The sequence below is a fragment of the Choloepus didactylus genome, chromosome 2, assembly GCF_015220235.1.
Source record: "Choloepus didactylus isolate mChoDid1 chromosome 2, mChoDid1.pri, whole genome shotgun sequence".
Taxonomy (NCBI): Eukaryota; Metazoa; Chordata; class Mammalia; order Pilosa; family Megalonychidae; genus Choloepus; species Choloepus didactylus.
In genome coordinates this window covers 112,379,582-112,398,014 of record NC_051308.1, presented here as the reverse complement: position 1 = coordinate 112,398,014, position 18,433 = coordinate 112,379,582, and the positions used below count along the sequence as shown (strand labels likewise).

General features: G+C 44.3%; 2 protein-coding genes across 4 annotated transcripts in view; one reads left to right on the top strand and one right to left on the bottom strand.

Annotated features, from left to right (window-relative positions):
• The window catches only part of LOC119526654 (small proline-rich protein 2E-like), a 215,214-nt gene that overhangs the window by 174,546 nt on the left and 22,235 nt on the right, over positions 1-18,433 (bottom strand). Inside the window, exon 2 of one of the 3 annotated variants that reach the window (XR_005215233.1) lies at positions 13,925-14,141. The exons of the other annotated variants lie outside the window; for them this stretch is intronic. The gene's annotated coding sequence lies outside the window, so the exon portion shown is untranslated. Of the gene's footprint in view, positions 1-13,924; positions 14,142-18,433 lie in introns of those variants that run through there. 3 annotated transcript variants of the gene reach the window in all.
• On the top strand, positions 615-965 carry PRR9 (proline rich 9). Its single transcript, XM_037825952.1, has one exon. It carries the CDS (start codon positions 615-617, stop codon positions 963-965), a length of 351 nt encoding a protein of 116 aa, XP_037681880.1.

Sequence of the window (18,433 nt, the reverse complement as noted above, 5' to 3'; positions counted from 1 at the left end):
CAAGCAGTGACTCAAGCTATCAGCAATTTCAGAAGAAGCTCGTTATGATGACTCCACAATTAGGACCTCAGCCCACGTGGCCAGTCAGCCCTGCAGCAGGCTAGACCAAGCACTGTATAAAAGTCCCCATCTTACTGGGCTCCACAATCCACATTCTTTGCTGAGTCTCACTGTAATCAGGTAAGTGAGGACATCCGTGCCCTCTCTCTCCTTGGCTGCCCTAAATCCAGGGTGTTTCTGTTCTCTCCCTCCCTGGCCTCTACTTTCTACTGATTTTTGTAGTGGTTTGACATTTCTTTGGCCTTTCAAACCACCCTGGATATTCTATCTATCTAGTCTCTTGCACCTGATTTTCAAGAGAATTAGAAGGAAGAGATAGCCATCAAAATCTAGGAGAATAATTCCCATCGAAGAGAGAGTAACATAGGGAAATGAGACAAAGGTAGAAGAAAAGCAAGGGATAAAAAGCAATCAAAACAAGTTCTTAGGGCTAAATAACCATTCGCTCTGCATTCTCCATTCTCACCCTTTATTCCATAGTCCATTCCCTGGTACTTTTAGTGCAGATAATTTAAAAGTTTATATTTGTTTCAGGTTCTGCAAATCACCTGAGGATGTCCTTTAATGAGCAGCAGTGCACGCAGCCATGTGTGCCCCCTCCATGTCTTCAAAAGACCCAAGAGCCATGCCAGGCAAAGGCTGAGGTGGTTTGCCTCCCCACATGCCAGGACCCCAGCCAGGAGAAGTGCCCAGTCCAAGTGCAGGAGGTGAGTCTTCCTCAGTGTCAGGAGTTAATCCAAGAAGACTGCCCACAGCAACGCCAAGATCCGTGCCTACCTCCACGCCAAGACCAATGCCCAGCTCCGTGTGTGGAGCCATGCCAGGAGATATCCCAAGCAAAATGTGTGGAAGTTTGTCCGCAGAAAGTCCCAGAGAGGTGCTCACCCCCTGGTAAGGGAAAGTAGCTGCTCTTAGTGCCATCTGGGATCAAGAAGATGGCCAACAGTCGAAAACCCAACCCCAGCCCATGCTATGGTGACGTTCTCCTGTGGGCACTTCTTTGTGCAGTGTAACTTCTTGCCTCTTGATTTCTTCAGTATTCCAGGACTTTGTCTGTGTCTGTGAAGACAGTTCTTTCCGTATGTCTATCAACCTCTGTGAATAAGTATAGCTCTCAGCAGTCTGGTAGAAGGTCTCAAATGTAGGAATAGTGAGCTTACCAGGGGAGACAATAAGAGCCTAGCACAGCTCTCTTGGGGCAAAAATTCACCCAGCAATGGGTGTATAACAGTCAAAGATGCCTTAGTTCATCTTTCAGAGGGTCAAGTTCTCATCTGAGCCTCAAAACCAACTGAATTTCAATGGACTTTGCACTTACCACCACCATTATCACCACCACCACTGTGGATGTTGGGAAAAGTTGGTTACATTGTGAAAATAAAAAGATTAGGTAATTTCATCTCTGCATCCTAAAAAGAACAGCAAGTAATTGGACATTGGACTATACGCTTTTAAAACATAGAACAAAACTATGTAAATGATTGAATCCATGCAGCCAAAAAGGAAAGACTAGATGGGGTCCTTGATGATTGTGTGCTCCATAGCATAGATTGTGTGCTCTTTGGGCCCTTAATTTTCACCATGTACACCTTTAGAGATGTGATTTGTGTCTGTGTGGTTCAGGCTGGTCTGCTCTCCAGCTTCCTTGCTACCTTCTCCCTGGTGAAGGTAAATTATATAATAAATCTGATCCTAAAACTAATATCGGACTTGATGTGTGCTCTTTCCTCTTCACACCCCACCCCACCCCCGCAACAACTTGCTGTCCTTATGATAATTATAGTCTCCTTTATTTTGATTAATCTGCAGTAGGAATAAAAAACAGGCTTCATGGGCACATAAAACAGCAGTGCTGAAAGAGGGCTCCTTAAGGGTCACCTGGACCACCCCAGCCCACACACAACACAACATATGCTCACCTATGCACACATTTTATGCATGAGAAAATCCAGCAAGGTGATAAGACTTGCCCACACTGAATACTTTTGATCCAGGGTTCTTCCTGCTATAGCATCTTTCCTCTCTGATCCTTGCCTTCCAGGGGAAAGAGTTGAAATGGGGAGGAGGGGAGTTGTATGAAAGAAGGGTTCCCAAATCAATCCCTATTGCCTCCAAAACATAGCACTTCTGTCAGAGGAAAGAAATAAGCATGCCTCTCAGATGAACACAGACTTAAGGTCCAAAATTGTCTGCCCTACCATCTGGCTGGATTTCAGGAAAACCAGCCAGCCTGAGTAAACTTCCTATGCCCTATTTCTCCTCCAGCTGTGGAGGAAACACAAGGCTGTGGGTTCTGGAATTGTGTGAAAGGGCTGAGGAGGCACAAGACTTACATGAAGGAACCAAAGGCAGTCTTTCTCAGCAGAGCCCGGAAGTCTGACCAGGACCCAAAGACAGTTATGCCAAAGCTCAGCCTCAGGTAGGGGAGTCCTTATTCCAGGGCAGCCTGGACGGAGCCTGATGCCCCAACTATTGGGCTGAACTGAGAGCTTTTAGGCACTGGAATCACCCCCATCTCTCAATCATAAAGATTTTCTTAAGTGAGAGAGAACTGGGGAATGATTGGGGGAAGAGTTCAAGAGAAAGCACATGAAGCCGCCATACATCCACTGAGTCAGCAGATTGCATGCCAGGCCCTGAACTCTATGCACCTTCTCCAGTTTAATCGTGACAGCAACCTCAGTGGGGTCATATGTTTCCCTTTATCAGATTAACAAGAAATTTTCAAAAATATCAAGGAACTTGTCTGGTCTCACAAAACTAGTGAATGGTAAAGTCAGGATTCTCACCCTAGTCCCTCTTACTCCAGAACAGAGCTCTTTCTTGCATAAGGAAGTGCCCACAGCACCCAGAAGGGTTTCTGGAAAATTTCTTCTTCTCATTCATTCATTCACCTAAATGCTCATTGATCACCTGCCAAGAGTCAGGCACTGTGCCAGGTGCAGGGAGCTAGAGACCTGTCTTTTCTGCAAGCCACACATGCCAAGGAAGCCTTTCCAAAAACCTCCTGGATGTCTCAAGTCCATGAACTTCTCCAGATGCCTGAATCACAGTCCTCTTTCTCCCCTACCTGTTTGGAATAGGTTTTCTCTTTTTTTTTTTTTTTTTTTTGACCTTTTTTAAACCAGCTCCTCCGCAAGTTTAAGCTTCTGATTGAGCTGACGGACACTCACAGACAACTCCAGCCTGGCTCAAATCCAGGAAACGTCTTTGCTCTCCAGCACTGAAGGCGTGCACAGATTGGAGTCCAAGATCAGACACCCAGATGCTGAGAGGAACCACAGGACTAGCAATCAAGAAGCGTCCAGCCATATCAGAGAGAGGAACAACCCACTGATTACAGGGGAGGCCTCAGCAGATCTAACACGTGCAGCAGGTGGGAAGGAGATGAGCCTGCAGATTGCCACCAGCAGGACAGATAAGAGGCAGCAGGCCTCTATCAACCCTGTCATGGGAACTTTCACCCCTTCCTTGTACTCACAGAGCTCTGGCCCATGCCCTGCCTGGGCTCTTGCTGGAGCCCTTAGCCCTAACAATACAGACCTGGGCAACAGGCCAAAGCCTGGAGAACCATGAACACCACAGCCAGGCTCCCCCAGCTGTTTGTACCTGTGCTGAAGCCTTCCAGAAATTGAAAGAGGGCATTACCAAGAGAGAAGCAAGGGAGCTCTTTAGGAAAGATAGTCTGGAAAGGCCTATCTGAGTCCCAGTTGTTAGGGGTTCTCACTAACTCAATACATGGCAACAGGAGGGCTCCAGGCTCCATATGCCAAGAGAAAGGGGTGCAAACTGAAGAAGTTCAAAGGTGGTGTGGATTCATTCATTCATTCAGTAGATACTTATGGAGAATACACTATTTGCAAAGCACTGGGCAAGGCCCTAGGGATGGTGATGGGGCAAGAGGGATGTGGGTAAAGCAGTGGCCTGAAACACTTTCATATTATAACCTTTTGAAATATATTTAGTCTAGGGAAGGAAGCAGGATACCTGTCCTCAAATAGTTTAAGTGCTTTTATGAAGGATTAGATTTCTGCAAGGCGCAAAGGGCAGAGTTGAAACCAAGGAACAGAAGTTACAGATTTTGGTTCAGTTTAAGAAATTGCTTATAATCAGGACTGTTTGATGGTAGAAGTTGTCTTTTGACATGCTGTGCTCCCATTAATTGGAGGTATGCAAGGTTGGGGGTGATAACCAGATGTGAGCTCTAACTCTGAGGCTTGTCCCCCTTCATTGGCAGAATTGGGGTCCATGGGTTGGGGAGCCTAACATTGAAGGGCTCATTCAGAAGACCTGACCTTGAGTTTAGGGGACAGAGGAAGATCCACTGGCCTCTAGAACTCTCCCAGCAAGCCCTTTGGGGGACCCAAACCCTGGGGACCAGCAGAGGTTGTAACATGATTCGAGGCTAAAGGAAAGGAGGAGGACAAGAAAGTGAAGTGGTGCCCCCAAATTAGAGTGCTTTATTAAAATATCTTTTAGTCCCACAAATACTTTAGTCCTGAGCAGCACCTTAACAGAAATTTCTCACTACCTTCCAAACCCAGTCTTCCCAGCAGGGCTTTAGCACAACTTGCATCCCCTTATTACTTGTTTCTTTACCATCTAGACCCCTTTTCTCTCCTAGGCCCAAGTGATCCACCTGCCCCATGTGCACGCACACCTGACAGTTCATTGCAGTATCCTTTCTGCCTGCACCTGCCTGTCTCCACTCCCAGAATTCTCCCATGGCTTGTCTGCATCAATTCGTGGGTCTCAACCTCACCTCCTCCGGAAAGCCTTCCATGATGTCAAACCTATACCTAAGGATACAGGGAGACCCATGCACCACTTCAGCTTGGGCTCTATATACCTGCATATACCTGCATTGGTGTGAGGATGTCTGCAGCTCCTCACAGTTGCCTTGTGTTGTATGGATGACCTGTGTCTCCTGTCAAGAATGAGAACCCCAGAAGTCAGGGCCTGGGACCAACCACAGGGAGTCCAAAATACTCTCACAGTTGGCCAACCAACATGCCCTCTGAGGCAGGGACCAAGGAGCTCTACTGGCCTCTGGGGTCACCTGGGAGGCCTCTTTGATTGACAGGGTGATCGATCATCCTGGTTTGCCCATTGACTGAGGTGTCTTTTCAGTTTTAAAATAGAACAGTCCCAGGCAAACCAGAACAAGTTGGTCAACCTAATTGAGCACATTCAAGTACAAGGCATTGTGCTTGGTGCTATGGTGGCAAAGAGGGAAAGCAGACAAGACCCTCCATGCTGGAGAAATGTACAGCCTAAGGTTGGAACAGGGAAAATCTTTCTGAAAAACTTCAAGTCCAGAAGTCCCTGCCCATTTCCATAGCCCCATTGTGTGTGTGAATGTGCACAGTCACGGGTGTGTGTGTGTGTGTGTGTGTAGTGTGTGGTGGAGGATACTAGATCAACAGGAAGGTACCCAGGCTCGCTCTGCATAAGCACAAACCAGCAAGTCCTGCCCTGGAGAGATGGTTAGTGGTGGGCGGAGATCACAATGCCCCTTGCCCAGCACCTATGCCATCACTAGCCTCAGGAGGAGGCCTGACCTCAGCTAATGGGCAGCAGGTCTGGACTCGTCCACCCCTGCTCTTCCTTCTTCCCATAGACACTTGCTTCACACCTGGAGATGCTGGAAAAAGATGGGTGGGCCAACAAGAGCAATCTTACCTCAAGCTCCTCCCTCTCTCCCACTGCCTAGCCAGTCCCCAAACCAGCCATCCTAGTTTTAAAAGCCACTGGGGACCCCTTTTCTCTTCCCAAGAGCACCATCTACTGGCTATAGAGGTACCTGGGTTTCTGCTGGCCTGAGTTGCAGGCAGCTGGTAGCAGCAAGAGTACAGAGATGAAAGGTCGAATAGAGTCAGGAAAGATGGCTATAGAGGACAGAGTTAAATAACAATAACCCAGCGGTGGGGGCGATACGCACAGTGGTTCAGGACACAGCCTCCGAAATCAGACTGCCTAGATGCAAATCTAGAGTCCACCACTTCTATTCCTTCCCTCAAAAGATATTTACTGAGAGACTCCCATGTGCCCAGCATGGTTCCAAGCACTGGAGACATGGCAGAGGACTAGATTCATCAAGTCCCTCCCTCCTTATATGAAGCAGGGAAGACAGACAAAAAGCAACTAAGAAAATACATAAATAAGAAACTCTCAGACAATAAAACCTGTGCAGAAAATAAAACAGGATGATGAGATAGTGACTGGGAAGCAGGCACACGTCTTAGCAAGAATGGTCTGAAAAGGCCTGTCTGAAAAGGTGGCATCTGTGTGGGGATGTGAATTATATGAAGGAGCCAACCACGGGGGATCCAGGGGAGAGTGTCAGGGCAGAGAGAACAGCCACTGCAAAGGGAGCTATGCCACTTGGGTCACCTCCGGGGCCTCCGTCTGCACACTGCACTTGAAGGTGGACACTGATAAACCCTTAGAGCCCATCCAAATGGTAGTGAGCAGAAGGGTGAGGCCTCTGGACACCTTGTCATGTGAGCAGTGGCTGAAAGATGAAGGGCACTTCACCTGGAGATGAGAAAACTTAGATGGCTAGTGAAGGTTGCCTTCAGATCTTTCAAATGTTGAAAGAGAGGCCATGGATTTATTCTTTGTAGCCACAGAGGGGAAGAGCATGGACCAATGAGTTAAGGGCACAGAAAAGCAGATTCCCGCTCCTATCAGGAATAAAACTGTGCAGCAATAAAATGGTCTGTTCAGGCAGTAGTGAGTTCACCATCACTGAAAGTATGCAAGCAGAGACCAATTGACCAGTCACGAAGGTTATGGGAAGTTTGATCAATGTTTTTAAAAATAGGAAAAAAAAAATCTTTTAAGTCCAACCTACTCTTCCCTTTGAATTGCTTAGAGGTTGCCTCAAGCCTTGTTTCTCTCTAAATGCAATGAAACAGCCTTTGTCAGCCAGACACTGAAGACACCTCTATTCCAGAGCCCCTAGTCCAGGAACACCCAGAGCAGAGCAGGAGAAAACCTAGCACTGAGTGCAGAACAGGTTTCCCCTCAAGCTCAGACCAGACACAGGCAAAGATGCAAAGTAGAAGTCCTTGCCTCCCCTCTCAGTTTGCCCCCCACAGTCACAGCACCAGAGCCCTGGAACTCCCTCCTGCTACAGTGAACTGAGAAAAAGCAGTCTAAGCTATTATTGAAAATATCCTACTCTTCCCAAGAGGAAGCCATGAAGAAGTGTACTGGTTTCGTAACTTTTTGTGTTGCATACCATGATAATAAAAAATATTTGAGCATCGCCAATAAATATATGAAAACCACATTATTCATCAAGGAAATACAAATTAAAACCTCAACAGAACACCACAACACACCCACTGGTATGGCTGAAATGAAAAAGACATAGAATTCACAGGTGTGGGAGTGTGGAGCAACCACATTGAAAAACTCCGTAGCAATAATTACTGAAGCCAAACATATTCAAACCCAGTGACCAACAACTCCTCTCCTAGGCATCAGCCCTTCATGTGGTCACCAAAAGTCAAATATTAGAATGTTCGTTGCTCTATTATTCGTAATAGCCAAATACCGGAAGCTACCCCCAATGCCCATCAATGCCTAAACAAATTATGATATATTCACATAGATCACCATACAGAAATGTGCATCAATGATCTACAACTATACAAAACAATGTGGATGAATCTCACAAACATGAAGTAGGGGAAAAACAGACACATATAAACTTATTAGTTTGAATCATACAAAATTGCATTTGTGGAGGTAAAGCAACGGTCAAATATTGACAATTTCGTATTTCAACAATAAACATACTGTATGATTCCATTTATGCAAGTACAAAAACCTGGAAAAGCGAGTCTATTTTGGAGAAGTCAGGGTAGTGGTTCCGCTTAGTTGGGGGGTGGATGGTGGTAACTGGAAGCAGTTAACTGCTGGCGATATTCTGTTTCTTAATCTAGGTACTGGTTACCTGGCTGTGTGGAGTTTGCAAAGATTCATCAAGCTAAGCATTTCGGACATACACTTTTTTCTGAAAGTGTATTATACTTCAATAAACAGCTTAAGATTCCATTTGAGTTTATCACCTAATATATGTGCATGTGTAGATACTTATTTGTCTATAAAAAAGAGATATGCACTATTGTACCAGCATACATATTAGAAAACAAATCCAAAATGTTGGATGAGATAAAAAATAAATATAGTAAGAAGTTCTAATGTTTTCTCCTTGGCCCTAATGGATGGACGGTTTTAAGCACCTGCAGTAGGTTTTAAGCAGGTCCTTCTGGAGATTCTTGGTAATGGGGTCTGGGGTCACTCAATAGCCGGAGGACACTGGGCAATCCCCCAGCCTCAGTGTCTGCATCTGTAAAGTTGAAATGATGACCACCCACCCCTACCTCCCCTGGATGAGTATCCTTGGGACCAAATGTACTTTGTTACCTGTAAAATATAAGGGATTATTATAATTATTACTTAGCACAGAGTTAGTTCTTATTTATACAAGCCAATGAAGGGAATTAGTCTTGTAATAAATAACAAAGAATTTTGTTTAAAATATCTCAAGATTTCAGGCAGAGTGTTCCCTCGCACCAGAACTGCAAGACTACCTGTCAAGGATGTTGTAGTCATTCCTGCACTGGATAGAGAGTAGATGTTCATCATCATCATCATCATCATCATCATCATCATAATGGCAAATATGGTGTTCCGGATATTTTCTAAGAACTTACTGTATATTAACCATTGTAACTATTGGAATCCTTATAACAACCATATTATCTTTATTTTATAGACAAGTAAGTAAGTATAAAAGAAGTTAAGTACTTCTTCAACATCTCACATATAATAACTGAGGAAACTGAGTTTAAACCCAGATAGTCTGACTCCAGTACCTTTACTTTTAACCGCTATATACACTTAAAATAGATGCTTTCCACTTTGCTTTCCAATGTTGATGCTAAATTCAATAACTCTTCCCATTCAGTAAAGCTCAGTCTGATATAAAAATGAACTTATTTCATAAAATTATTGTTCAACAGGTATGTTTGATTGCCTTTCCCATTGCAAGCACTTTAGTGGTTATTGGGTATACAGTGGTGAACTAGCAAACAAAATCCCTGAACTCAGAAAGCATTACAATTGAGTAGAGAAGACAATCGGTAAAATAAATGCACACGAAATATGCGTATAATTCTAAATTTTGTTACCTTCTATGAAGGAAAGTTTTAGGGTGCATAAAACATGAATCAGGGAACCTAATTTAGGCTAGCAGTCAGGAAATGTCTTCTACTAGAAAAATAAAATTTAATCTGAAATGGGAAAGATAGTTGGAGTTACCCAGGTCAAGAGAAGAAGGGAAAAACAGTATAGACAGAGAAACATGTTTGAAGGTTCTGAGATGGGAATGAGATGCTCTTTGTCCCTCCGTGTGGGAGGATGGGGGTGAGAGGCAGTGTGATCCAGGGTGGGAAAGGGAGGCCATATAGGAAGGAGTCAGATTCTGCAAGAACTTCTAGACCACATTAAGGATTGCAACCTTATCCCAAAAGTAATGTAAAGCACTGAAGATTTTTAATCAGAAGTGTCATGATCAGATTTGCATTTTTAAATGCTACTCTAGTTAAAGTGTGGAGAATGGATTAGAGAAAGCAAGCATGGAAGGAAAAGACCATTGATGAGGCCATTGCTATCTATTCCAGGTTTCTGGAATGAGCACTGGTAGCTGCCACCACCATTTGCAGAGTTGGGGGAGACTGGTGCAGGAACAAGTTTGGGAGCAGTTGGGAGAAAGGGAGGATCAAGGGCTAAGTTCCAAACCTATTAATTTTGAAATACTTGTAGAACATCCAAGCAGAGATGCCAAGGAAGCAGTCGTATCTCTCTGAGTCAGGAGCTCAGGAAGAAGTGAGTAATGGAGATATGAATTTGGGAGCCATCATCATGGAGTCTTTGGGGGTGGATAGATCCCAGCCACAGAGTACAGATTGAGAAAAGAAGAGGATTTAAGACCATGCCCTGAGAAAATCCAATAGTTAGAAGTTGGATACAGAAAGAAGCCTTGGCAGATAAGATTGCAAAGCAGCAATGATTTAAGTGAAAATTCATTAAAATAAGGCATTAGAGAAGCCAAGAGAAATTGAAGGAGAGCATGCTCAACAATGCTGAATGCCACTGAGAGGAGGGGAAGATCTCAGGCTGAGGGGAGATGAGGAGAGGAGGGGGGTAGCAGGGTCCAGCCAGACCAGTCTTTGGTGATTCCTCAAGTGCAAAGGCTGCTTCTCACCCACTTCTATACTTCTGAGGGACAGAGTTTGCCACAGTCCCTGACACATTATCAGATCCCAGTAAATGGGAACGTGTAAGTGAATGAGTGATTGACAAACTGAGGACCAAGACAGTTAAATGATTTCACAGAACAATCCAATGAGTAAGTACCAATGCCAGGACTTGAAGTTAGGTCACTTGATTCCAAAGCCTATATTCCAGATCTAAAAATACAATATTAATCCCTTAAACTGATCCTGCTGCTGAGGAGTTCATTCAAAGATTGGGGTGGGGAGCCAAGTGCATTCTCTCAGATCACCTGTCCAGATGATAATACACCTGTGCATAACTCCTAATGCCAAGTGGGTGTATTATTTGGATCTACATCCTTCAGGTCCTGTCTCAGTTGGGTAGAAGGTGAGAATCTGTCAGCTCACTCTGTAAGCACCATTTCAGAAGGGAGCATAGTTTGGGGTTGTAGTTGGGTCACAGGTGATGGTGGTGTGTGATCAGGGTCAGAGTGACAGAGATGATGGATTAATTGATGATGGTTATAGAAGGATGCTAGGGGTGAAAAGGCATCATGGGGGGGATCTTTTCTTGGGCCTAAATTGGCTGGCAGGAGTGTCACTGAGCACATTACCTTTAATTTCTAAAGAGTCAGAATGATATATCCTGTCTACAGGTTATTCATTATATCCTCATTCAGTCATTCTTTCACTCAACAAATTTTATTGAGCATCTACTACATGCCATCCCCTTTTCTAAGTGCCATGAAAAAACAGATTTTAAAAAAATCCCTATCTTGCTGGTGCTTACAGTCTACAAGGGCACCAAAGTTTCATTTACTCATTCACTGATCACTCACTGAGCATCTATTTAAAGCCAAACATGATGCAGACACTCATACATCCTGGACCCCTAACAATAAGAGTATCTTGGGGTGGGACATCATGGCTAGGGTGACTATGTCTGTGCATAAGCGTATGCTCATTTATATGAATAAACATGCGTCTACCTGACCATATATCCCAGCAGACCTCAAACAGCGTGTACCTGATCTTTGGGTCATATTCCAAGTGCAATAGGAAACCCTGAAGGGGTTTAAGCAGAGAAGAGGCATGAGTCAAGGCTTTAAAAGGCTCACTCCATCCACAAAGTGTAGAAATGATAGATAATAGAACAAGCATGAACATGTAGAGAGGAAGGCCAAGGGTTAGTATAGTTATTGCAAAAGATGACAGGCGGCAGCAGTGGAATCAAAGAGAAGCCAGTGAGTCTGCAATGCATTTGGGAAGAATAATTAACAAGATTAAAAGGTGGATTAAATATGTAAGGTGAAGGAGGGGAAGGAATGCAGAAACATTCCCAGGTTTCTAGCCTAGGCTTCTGGATAGATGGTGGAGCATTTACAGAGAGAAGACTAGAAGCTATTTGTCTATATAAGCCTGGAGCTCAGACATCTTTGAGTGAGAAAGTTAATTTGAGAGCAGTCATCATATAGAAGGATTTAAAGACATGAGAGTGGCTGAAATTCCCCAGGGAGAAGAGAAGAGGGTCCCACTGATTGGGACACTGCAAGACTTCAACACTGGATAGTGGAGGAGGAGCCTGCACAGCAGCTAATAAGGAGGATCCAGTGAAAGAAGAGAAAAGTGAGTGGGGCCTAGAAAGACGAGAGAGGAGAGGTTTCCAAGGAGAGGAGAATTGAGTCAAATAATACTCATAGGTCAAAAAACACAGAAGTCACTGGTGACCTTGACAAGAGCAAACAACAGAGTGGGTTGAAGAGCCAAGGGGAGGTGCTGAAGTGAAGACAAGGACGTGTGGAATGTTCTTTAAGGTGATCACGAAAATAAGAGAAATGGGGTCATAGATGGAGGGAAAGCAAGAGTCAAGGAAAGTTTTGTTGTTTGCTTTTTCTTAGGATTAGCAATTCTATGAAATGATTCACTAGAGGGGAAGAGTGAGGCTGGGGGACGGGGAGACTGAGGACTGGAGTACTTAAAAATGAGGCCTGTTTGATCCCAGCTCACACGACAATTCTTTTTTTTTTTTTTTCCACACCTCAAGCTTTGTCTTTTATTTCACTATATTAAGTTAAGCAATAAGGCAGAACAGTAACTTGTTATTAATAAAGATCAAGCCTCTCATTCCCAAAAGGGACCAAAAGAATGTTTCTTCACACATATGCATGACATTTCACTCATTGTGCCTATAAGTACTTTGAATAAAAGAAAACTTTGGTGGTTTAATAAACTTACAAATCCAAATTAACTTAGCGTTAAGCTTTCAATATTATAGTTTCAAGTGCTAGTAACATCTAACTCTCTTGCAGTGATCCACAATGACTATGCATTTAACAATCTTGCATCTGATCTAATATAAAAAAACAACAAATAAAATTCCTAATTCAACACTGCAGGCGTCGAGCCATTTCTACAAACACAAAATACCAGCTTGCACTAAAACCTACTGTGAGGAAACACTAAACTAAACCAATGGCTCTGTTATTCTGCAAGTTAATTTGGCTTCTGAAGAAAAAAAAATATTCTATTATCAAAGTGTTTTTGTGTTTCTATGTCACATGGGGGTGATAAAACCCCTCACATCATTATTACTTCTGAGAAAAAATACAGTTACATGCCATAAACGCACAACACACAACTTTGCGTAGTCTATGCAAATATGTAAACATATGAAGCTATTCTCTACTTTGATGCCCATTTCCTCCACCAGCAAATGGAGTGTGATGGCTTCACAGTAGGCTATAGCAGCTAGTGAAATAAGAATTAATTTGACCGGGGAGGAATCTAGGCCCGGCATCATGGGATGGAGCACATCTTCTTGACCAAAAGGGGGACAGGAAAGGAAATGAAATAAGCTTCAGTGGCAGAGAGATTCCAAAAGGAGCCGAGAGGTCACTCTGGTGGGCACTCTTACGCACAAAAAGGGTTCTAAAAAGAACCCTTTTTAGGTTCTAATGAATTGGAATAGCTAGCAGTAAATACCTGAAACTATCAAACTACAACCCAGAACCCATGAATCTTGAAGACAGTTGTATAAAAATGTAGCTTATGAGGGGTGATAATGGGATTGGGAAAGCCATATGGACCACACACCCCTTTGTCTAGTTTATGGATGGATGAGTAGAAAAATGGGGGGGGGGGGGGGAAAGGCACCCAGTGTTCTTTTTTTACTTTAATTGTTCTTTTTCACTTTAATTTTTATTCTTATTATTTTTGTGTGTGTGGTAATGAAAATGTCAAAAATTAATTTTGGTGATGAATGCACAACTATATAAGGGTACTGTAAACAACTGAATGTATGCTTTGTTTTGTACGACTGCATGGTATGTGAATATATCTCAATAAAAATGAATTAAAAAAAAGAATTAATTTGATACTCCTTCACACGTTATCTTGAGAAAGTTCTCCCATAACCTCCCAAGCTACACTCACACTCACACACACTCACACTCACAGTCATAAGCACACTTATACGCATACTCACACACTCATACTCACACACACACTCATGCACACAATTTCTTTTCTTCATAGTACTTACTTGAAATGGTATTTTTTGTTTGCTGTCTGCTGTTTTTTCCGACTAGAAGTTTCGCTTCATTAGGGCATGCTTTGGTCAGTCTTGTTCACCAGGGCAGTGCCTGGTACACAGTGAGCATTAATCAATACGTGTGCACAGAAGGGGCCATTGGAGGGCATCCCTGTGAGAGGAGAAGGGGCACCAGCTGAGGTGTGGCAGGAAGGAAGATGGAGGTCATCGGCTGAGAAGAGGGGCAGGGAGTGTGGGAGCTGCGGGGAGAGAAGGGATGAAAGAGTCATCCAACAGGAGTGACTGATGGCCCTAACTTGGCCAAACTGCTGGAAGTTTATCAGACTTCCATATGCTCTTCCCTCTGCTCGGAATGGTCAGTGCCCCACTTGTCTGCCAGGTAAACACCTTCAAGACTTGGTGTGAGTGGCAGGTCCTCTGTGGTGCTCTCCCTGCGAGGCCCTGTCCTCCCCAACAGGCTGCGCTCTGCCCACCTCAGTGCTCCCACTGTACCTTGCTCATATACACACCATCCCTGGGAGGTGACCCCACTGGACAGGGACCTGTCATTTCTGCCCCTCCCTCCCAATGGCTTGCATGGGGCCTGGGACATGGTGAGTGTTAAATGCAGGTTTTCTGGACTCAACTGGTTTGGTTTGCTGTTCAAAGCAAATCTAAGACCAGATCCGAGTTATTCTGGGACGTAGAAGCCTTATGGCTGCAGGTGTCTGGGTGTGGGCAAGCTAGTGAGAGCAGGAGCGTGGCTGAGCTGCTGCTTCCCAAAACGAGGAGAGAAGCCAACCCTGAAGCCCAGGCTTCCATTTATAGGGCTTCCATGGGTGGCCCTGGATACTCACAGGAACACTGTGCCCCAGTTACAAAGGCAGCCCTGCCCGAGCCTCAACACTGCAGAGGCTGAATCAGGTCAAAATGGCAATGATCAGATTCCAGGTGGGGCTGCACCATGTGGTTCACCCAGCCAAAATCTGCCTCCATCATGTCCTTCTTGAAGAGAAACCACCTCCTGCTTATCACCCTCTGGATCCTCACACACACAAGGTTTGCACACTGCATCCCTTCACACCATACGCCACACATGCATGAAGACAGGTACACACAAAGGGGTGGAGAACAGTGTGGTCAGTGCGGAGACCCAGACCCTGCCTCCCTCCTTGCCCTTTGCCCACGGCCTGAGCCAGAAGCACACGCCATGCCGGCCACACAGGCAGAAGAAAAGGGACAATTCTGCCCTTTGGTAATGCAGCTCTTCCATTTTAGTCTATCACAGTGTCCCTAGTCCAAGGCCTGAGTGTTCACAGATTTCAGCTGGTGCTGGGGGAGCTACTGTCTGATGATTCATCCCTAACCTTCAGGGAACCTCCAGTTTGAAGAAGGGACACTGTTGACCCCTGGGAGACCCCAAGATGAGGGGGGAAGATAGTCCTGCGGTGGAAATGGAGAAACACAGTCTTTGCCTTAGAGTCACCCCCAACTTGAGGAGCAAGGAAAAGCCTCAGGCTAATGTCCCCACAAAGGTTGAGGGTATCCTATCACATGCCCATTCATCCTTACCCTCTCCAAACTTTGGTTTTCAAAAAGATATGGTATTAAATACCACATGCAAAACAAAACAAAATCCCTGACTTATTACTCATGTTTAAAGCACCCTGTCCAAATATGGTCAGTGCTTTTCTAGGCATAATGCTGAGTCTTCAACTGAGGTCAAATCCAGACCCAGGTTAAAACATTGAGCCATGATATTATTGCAGCTTAATATATCTCCCACCAACACCATCTCCCACACTTCCCTTGAGCAATTGTAAATGCAAGGATTTTGGTGTCAAAGGTAGAAGAGAGATCAAGAACTGGGGATGGTGACAGATTACTTGGAATGTGACCTGTCTCACATTCACACATCCCTAAGCCTTCATCAGGGCCACCCACCCCACCACTACAGACGTCAGATGACATGCCAAGTCCACAGCCACATGAGTGACGATGCCACTCAGCAGAGCTGACTCATGGAGAGAATTGCCCCAAGTGCATGGAAAAGATGCGGACAGTTGTGCAAGGCGTTTTTTGACAGGCCGGATGTGAGGCAGCAAGAAGGAGGAGGATCGGTTGATATAATTATCATTGCTTCTACTTGAAACTTCCAGATGACAAATCCAGCTCTTTGTCACAGTTCCAGATATTGCTAAAGCCAAAGGTGGGTGGTTCTCATTGACTCTTCCACCCAGGGCCTCAAATAGTATAAAAGGTCCACTCTGTGTCTCAGCTTCATAAGAAAGAAAATCACCGACCCCATCTGATTGCCCTCTGGGTTCCAGCTCTGCAGTAGGTATAAGAGCTGGGGTATAAGGCCCTTATCTGTGAATGGACTGAGTTGTCCCAGATGGCCTTTAAGTTCCCTTCTATCTCTGACATCAAGTGGCATTAAATAGGAGTCAGCATTGAATGGACCTTAGAGTGAGAAATAATCCAAACATGTATGAAACAACTGGAGCCATCCAGAGCACCCCAATACAAGGTCCCAAGAGAAGAAGACCTGGTCTTCAGCTCCACAGTGCAGACTAGTGGCAAATCCCTGGCATAAAGAATGCTTGACAGCTGAATTCAAATGTGAAAACTACTCATGAAATTGGCATGGTGTGGCCATTCATCTGTTCATTCCAACAAGAATTTAATGAGAGCTTTCTGCACCTGGTATGGAACCAGTGTCAAGAAACCCAGAGAAGAATAAGACAAGGTCACTACCCTCAAGGGGCTCAAAGACTACCAGTGATGCAGACATAGAAGAGGATAAAGATAATGAAGGAAATACAGTGTTAGAAAAAATGTCTAGCTTAAAAAGGTGACAAGAGGGAGGAGTGAAAAACTGACGAGGTGGGTGAAGAAATGAATTCATAGACGATGAGAGTTGAGCTGTAGCTTAAGAAAAAATGCACTTGGGACCCGAGTTTCAGCATGGCCTCTAATTCACAGTACATACGAACTTCGTGTAAGTCACCTGTGCTTTCAGTGTCCTTATTGATCAAATAAGTGTACTGAAGTGTGTACCCACAAAACTTTTGCTCCGCTCTCAAAGTTCGGAACATCAAAGGCTCAGTGACACCAAGCCCATGCATGAACCCAAAAACACAAATGTAATTCAGTCTCTACACATCAAAATCATCCATGGGCTCAGAAATTGTATAAGCTTAGGGTAAACATTCAGTCCTTAATGTTTGACAGTGTCCAAATTTCTAAGTAACTGCTATATTTTAGGTGGCAAGACATTTCCAAAAACTAATATGATAATGTTTCGGCATCCCCTTCATAATTATCTTACTTATTTAATAGCAAATTTAGATGAAATGGATTTGTGTCCTCCTGCCAGGCAGAATTGGAAGATGGCTGATGTCATTCTAATATCATGTTTCAGGAAAGCCCTCAAGGGACAAGGTCATAGAATCTAATTATTTCTAGAGAATATGGATCAACATTAATTACAACAAAGTCAAAATGACTGTCTCTGGAAAATGTCCTCCAAAATTCAACTGATCAACACTCAATAGTTCCATGAAGCAAACTTGTGCATTGTTTCCTAGAAGGGGTGGGTTGAGGGTAGCAATGGGAGAGCATTTTGCAAATAAGTCACAACAGAGGCGCCTAAAGAGAACCAATCGGCTCAGAAAAACTTGCAGAAGTTTTTCTCTAGACAAGGCAAACTTTTTGGTTTCAGAGCAAAATCATTCTGCTTGTGCTGCAGCACAGGCTGGGGGCTCAGCCAAGCACTTCTACATTGGTTACAGCAAATGCTAAACTGCTTCCTAGGGAAAACCCAGCCTTACCTGCAGGTGGCGCAGAGATCCAGCTCCATTCAGAGGCAGGAAGCCTTCTATCTAGGTTCAAGGCCTGGTTTGGCTTCTCAATTTCCATAATACATTATCAATCCTGCTACTTACTCCTCTGGTTTCCAAAGCATATGAAAATACCCTTAACAGCACTTCAGGCACTTCAGGCTCAGAAGGTGCAGAACTTGAACCCTTCAGATGTGCAGAGCCCATCAGCACGCTCAGCTGGGAAAATCATATTGATCACCATAACTATCACCGGTGTTCATTTATGGTGTGCCGTGTCGTCTAATCCATACAACAGCTCAACAGTAAGTGCTACCGTTTCCTTCATCTTGAGATTAGGACACTACCATTTAGAGATGGCAAAGTCAGGGCCATGATTTGAACCCAGGCAGTCTGACTCTAAGCCTTTATTCCTCAACACCGGGAAACTCTCTGAGGAAGATGCTGTCCATCCACTCCTCTAAGTTCTATACGTAGGACAAGTTAGGCAATCAGAAGACTAAACAGCTAAATGCATTAATCTAGCTGCTCAAAAAATGACCTTCACTGGGTTGACACTTAGCGTTCTGACTGGGGATTGTATGCAGGTCTTAATGAAAAGCGACCATGAGAAGATTCTGGTATCCACCACACTCCTAATAGAGACATGGTGCTCTGTGTCACTCAATGCCTCTTTAAGCTCCCACTAATAGACATTTAAAAAAAAAAAA

Bases quoted from the DNA above. Each gene is read 5' to 3' on its own strand.
- PRR9 (XM_037825952.1), top strand. From the start codon at position 615: ATGTCCTTTAATGAGCAGCAGTGCACGCAGCCATGTGTGCCCCCTCCA.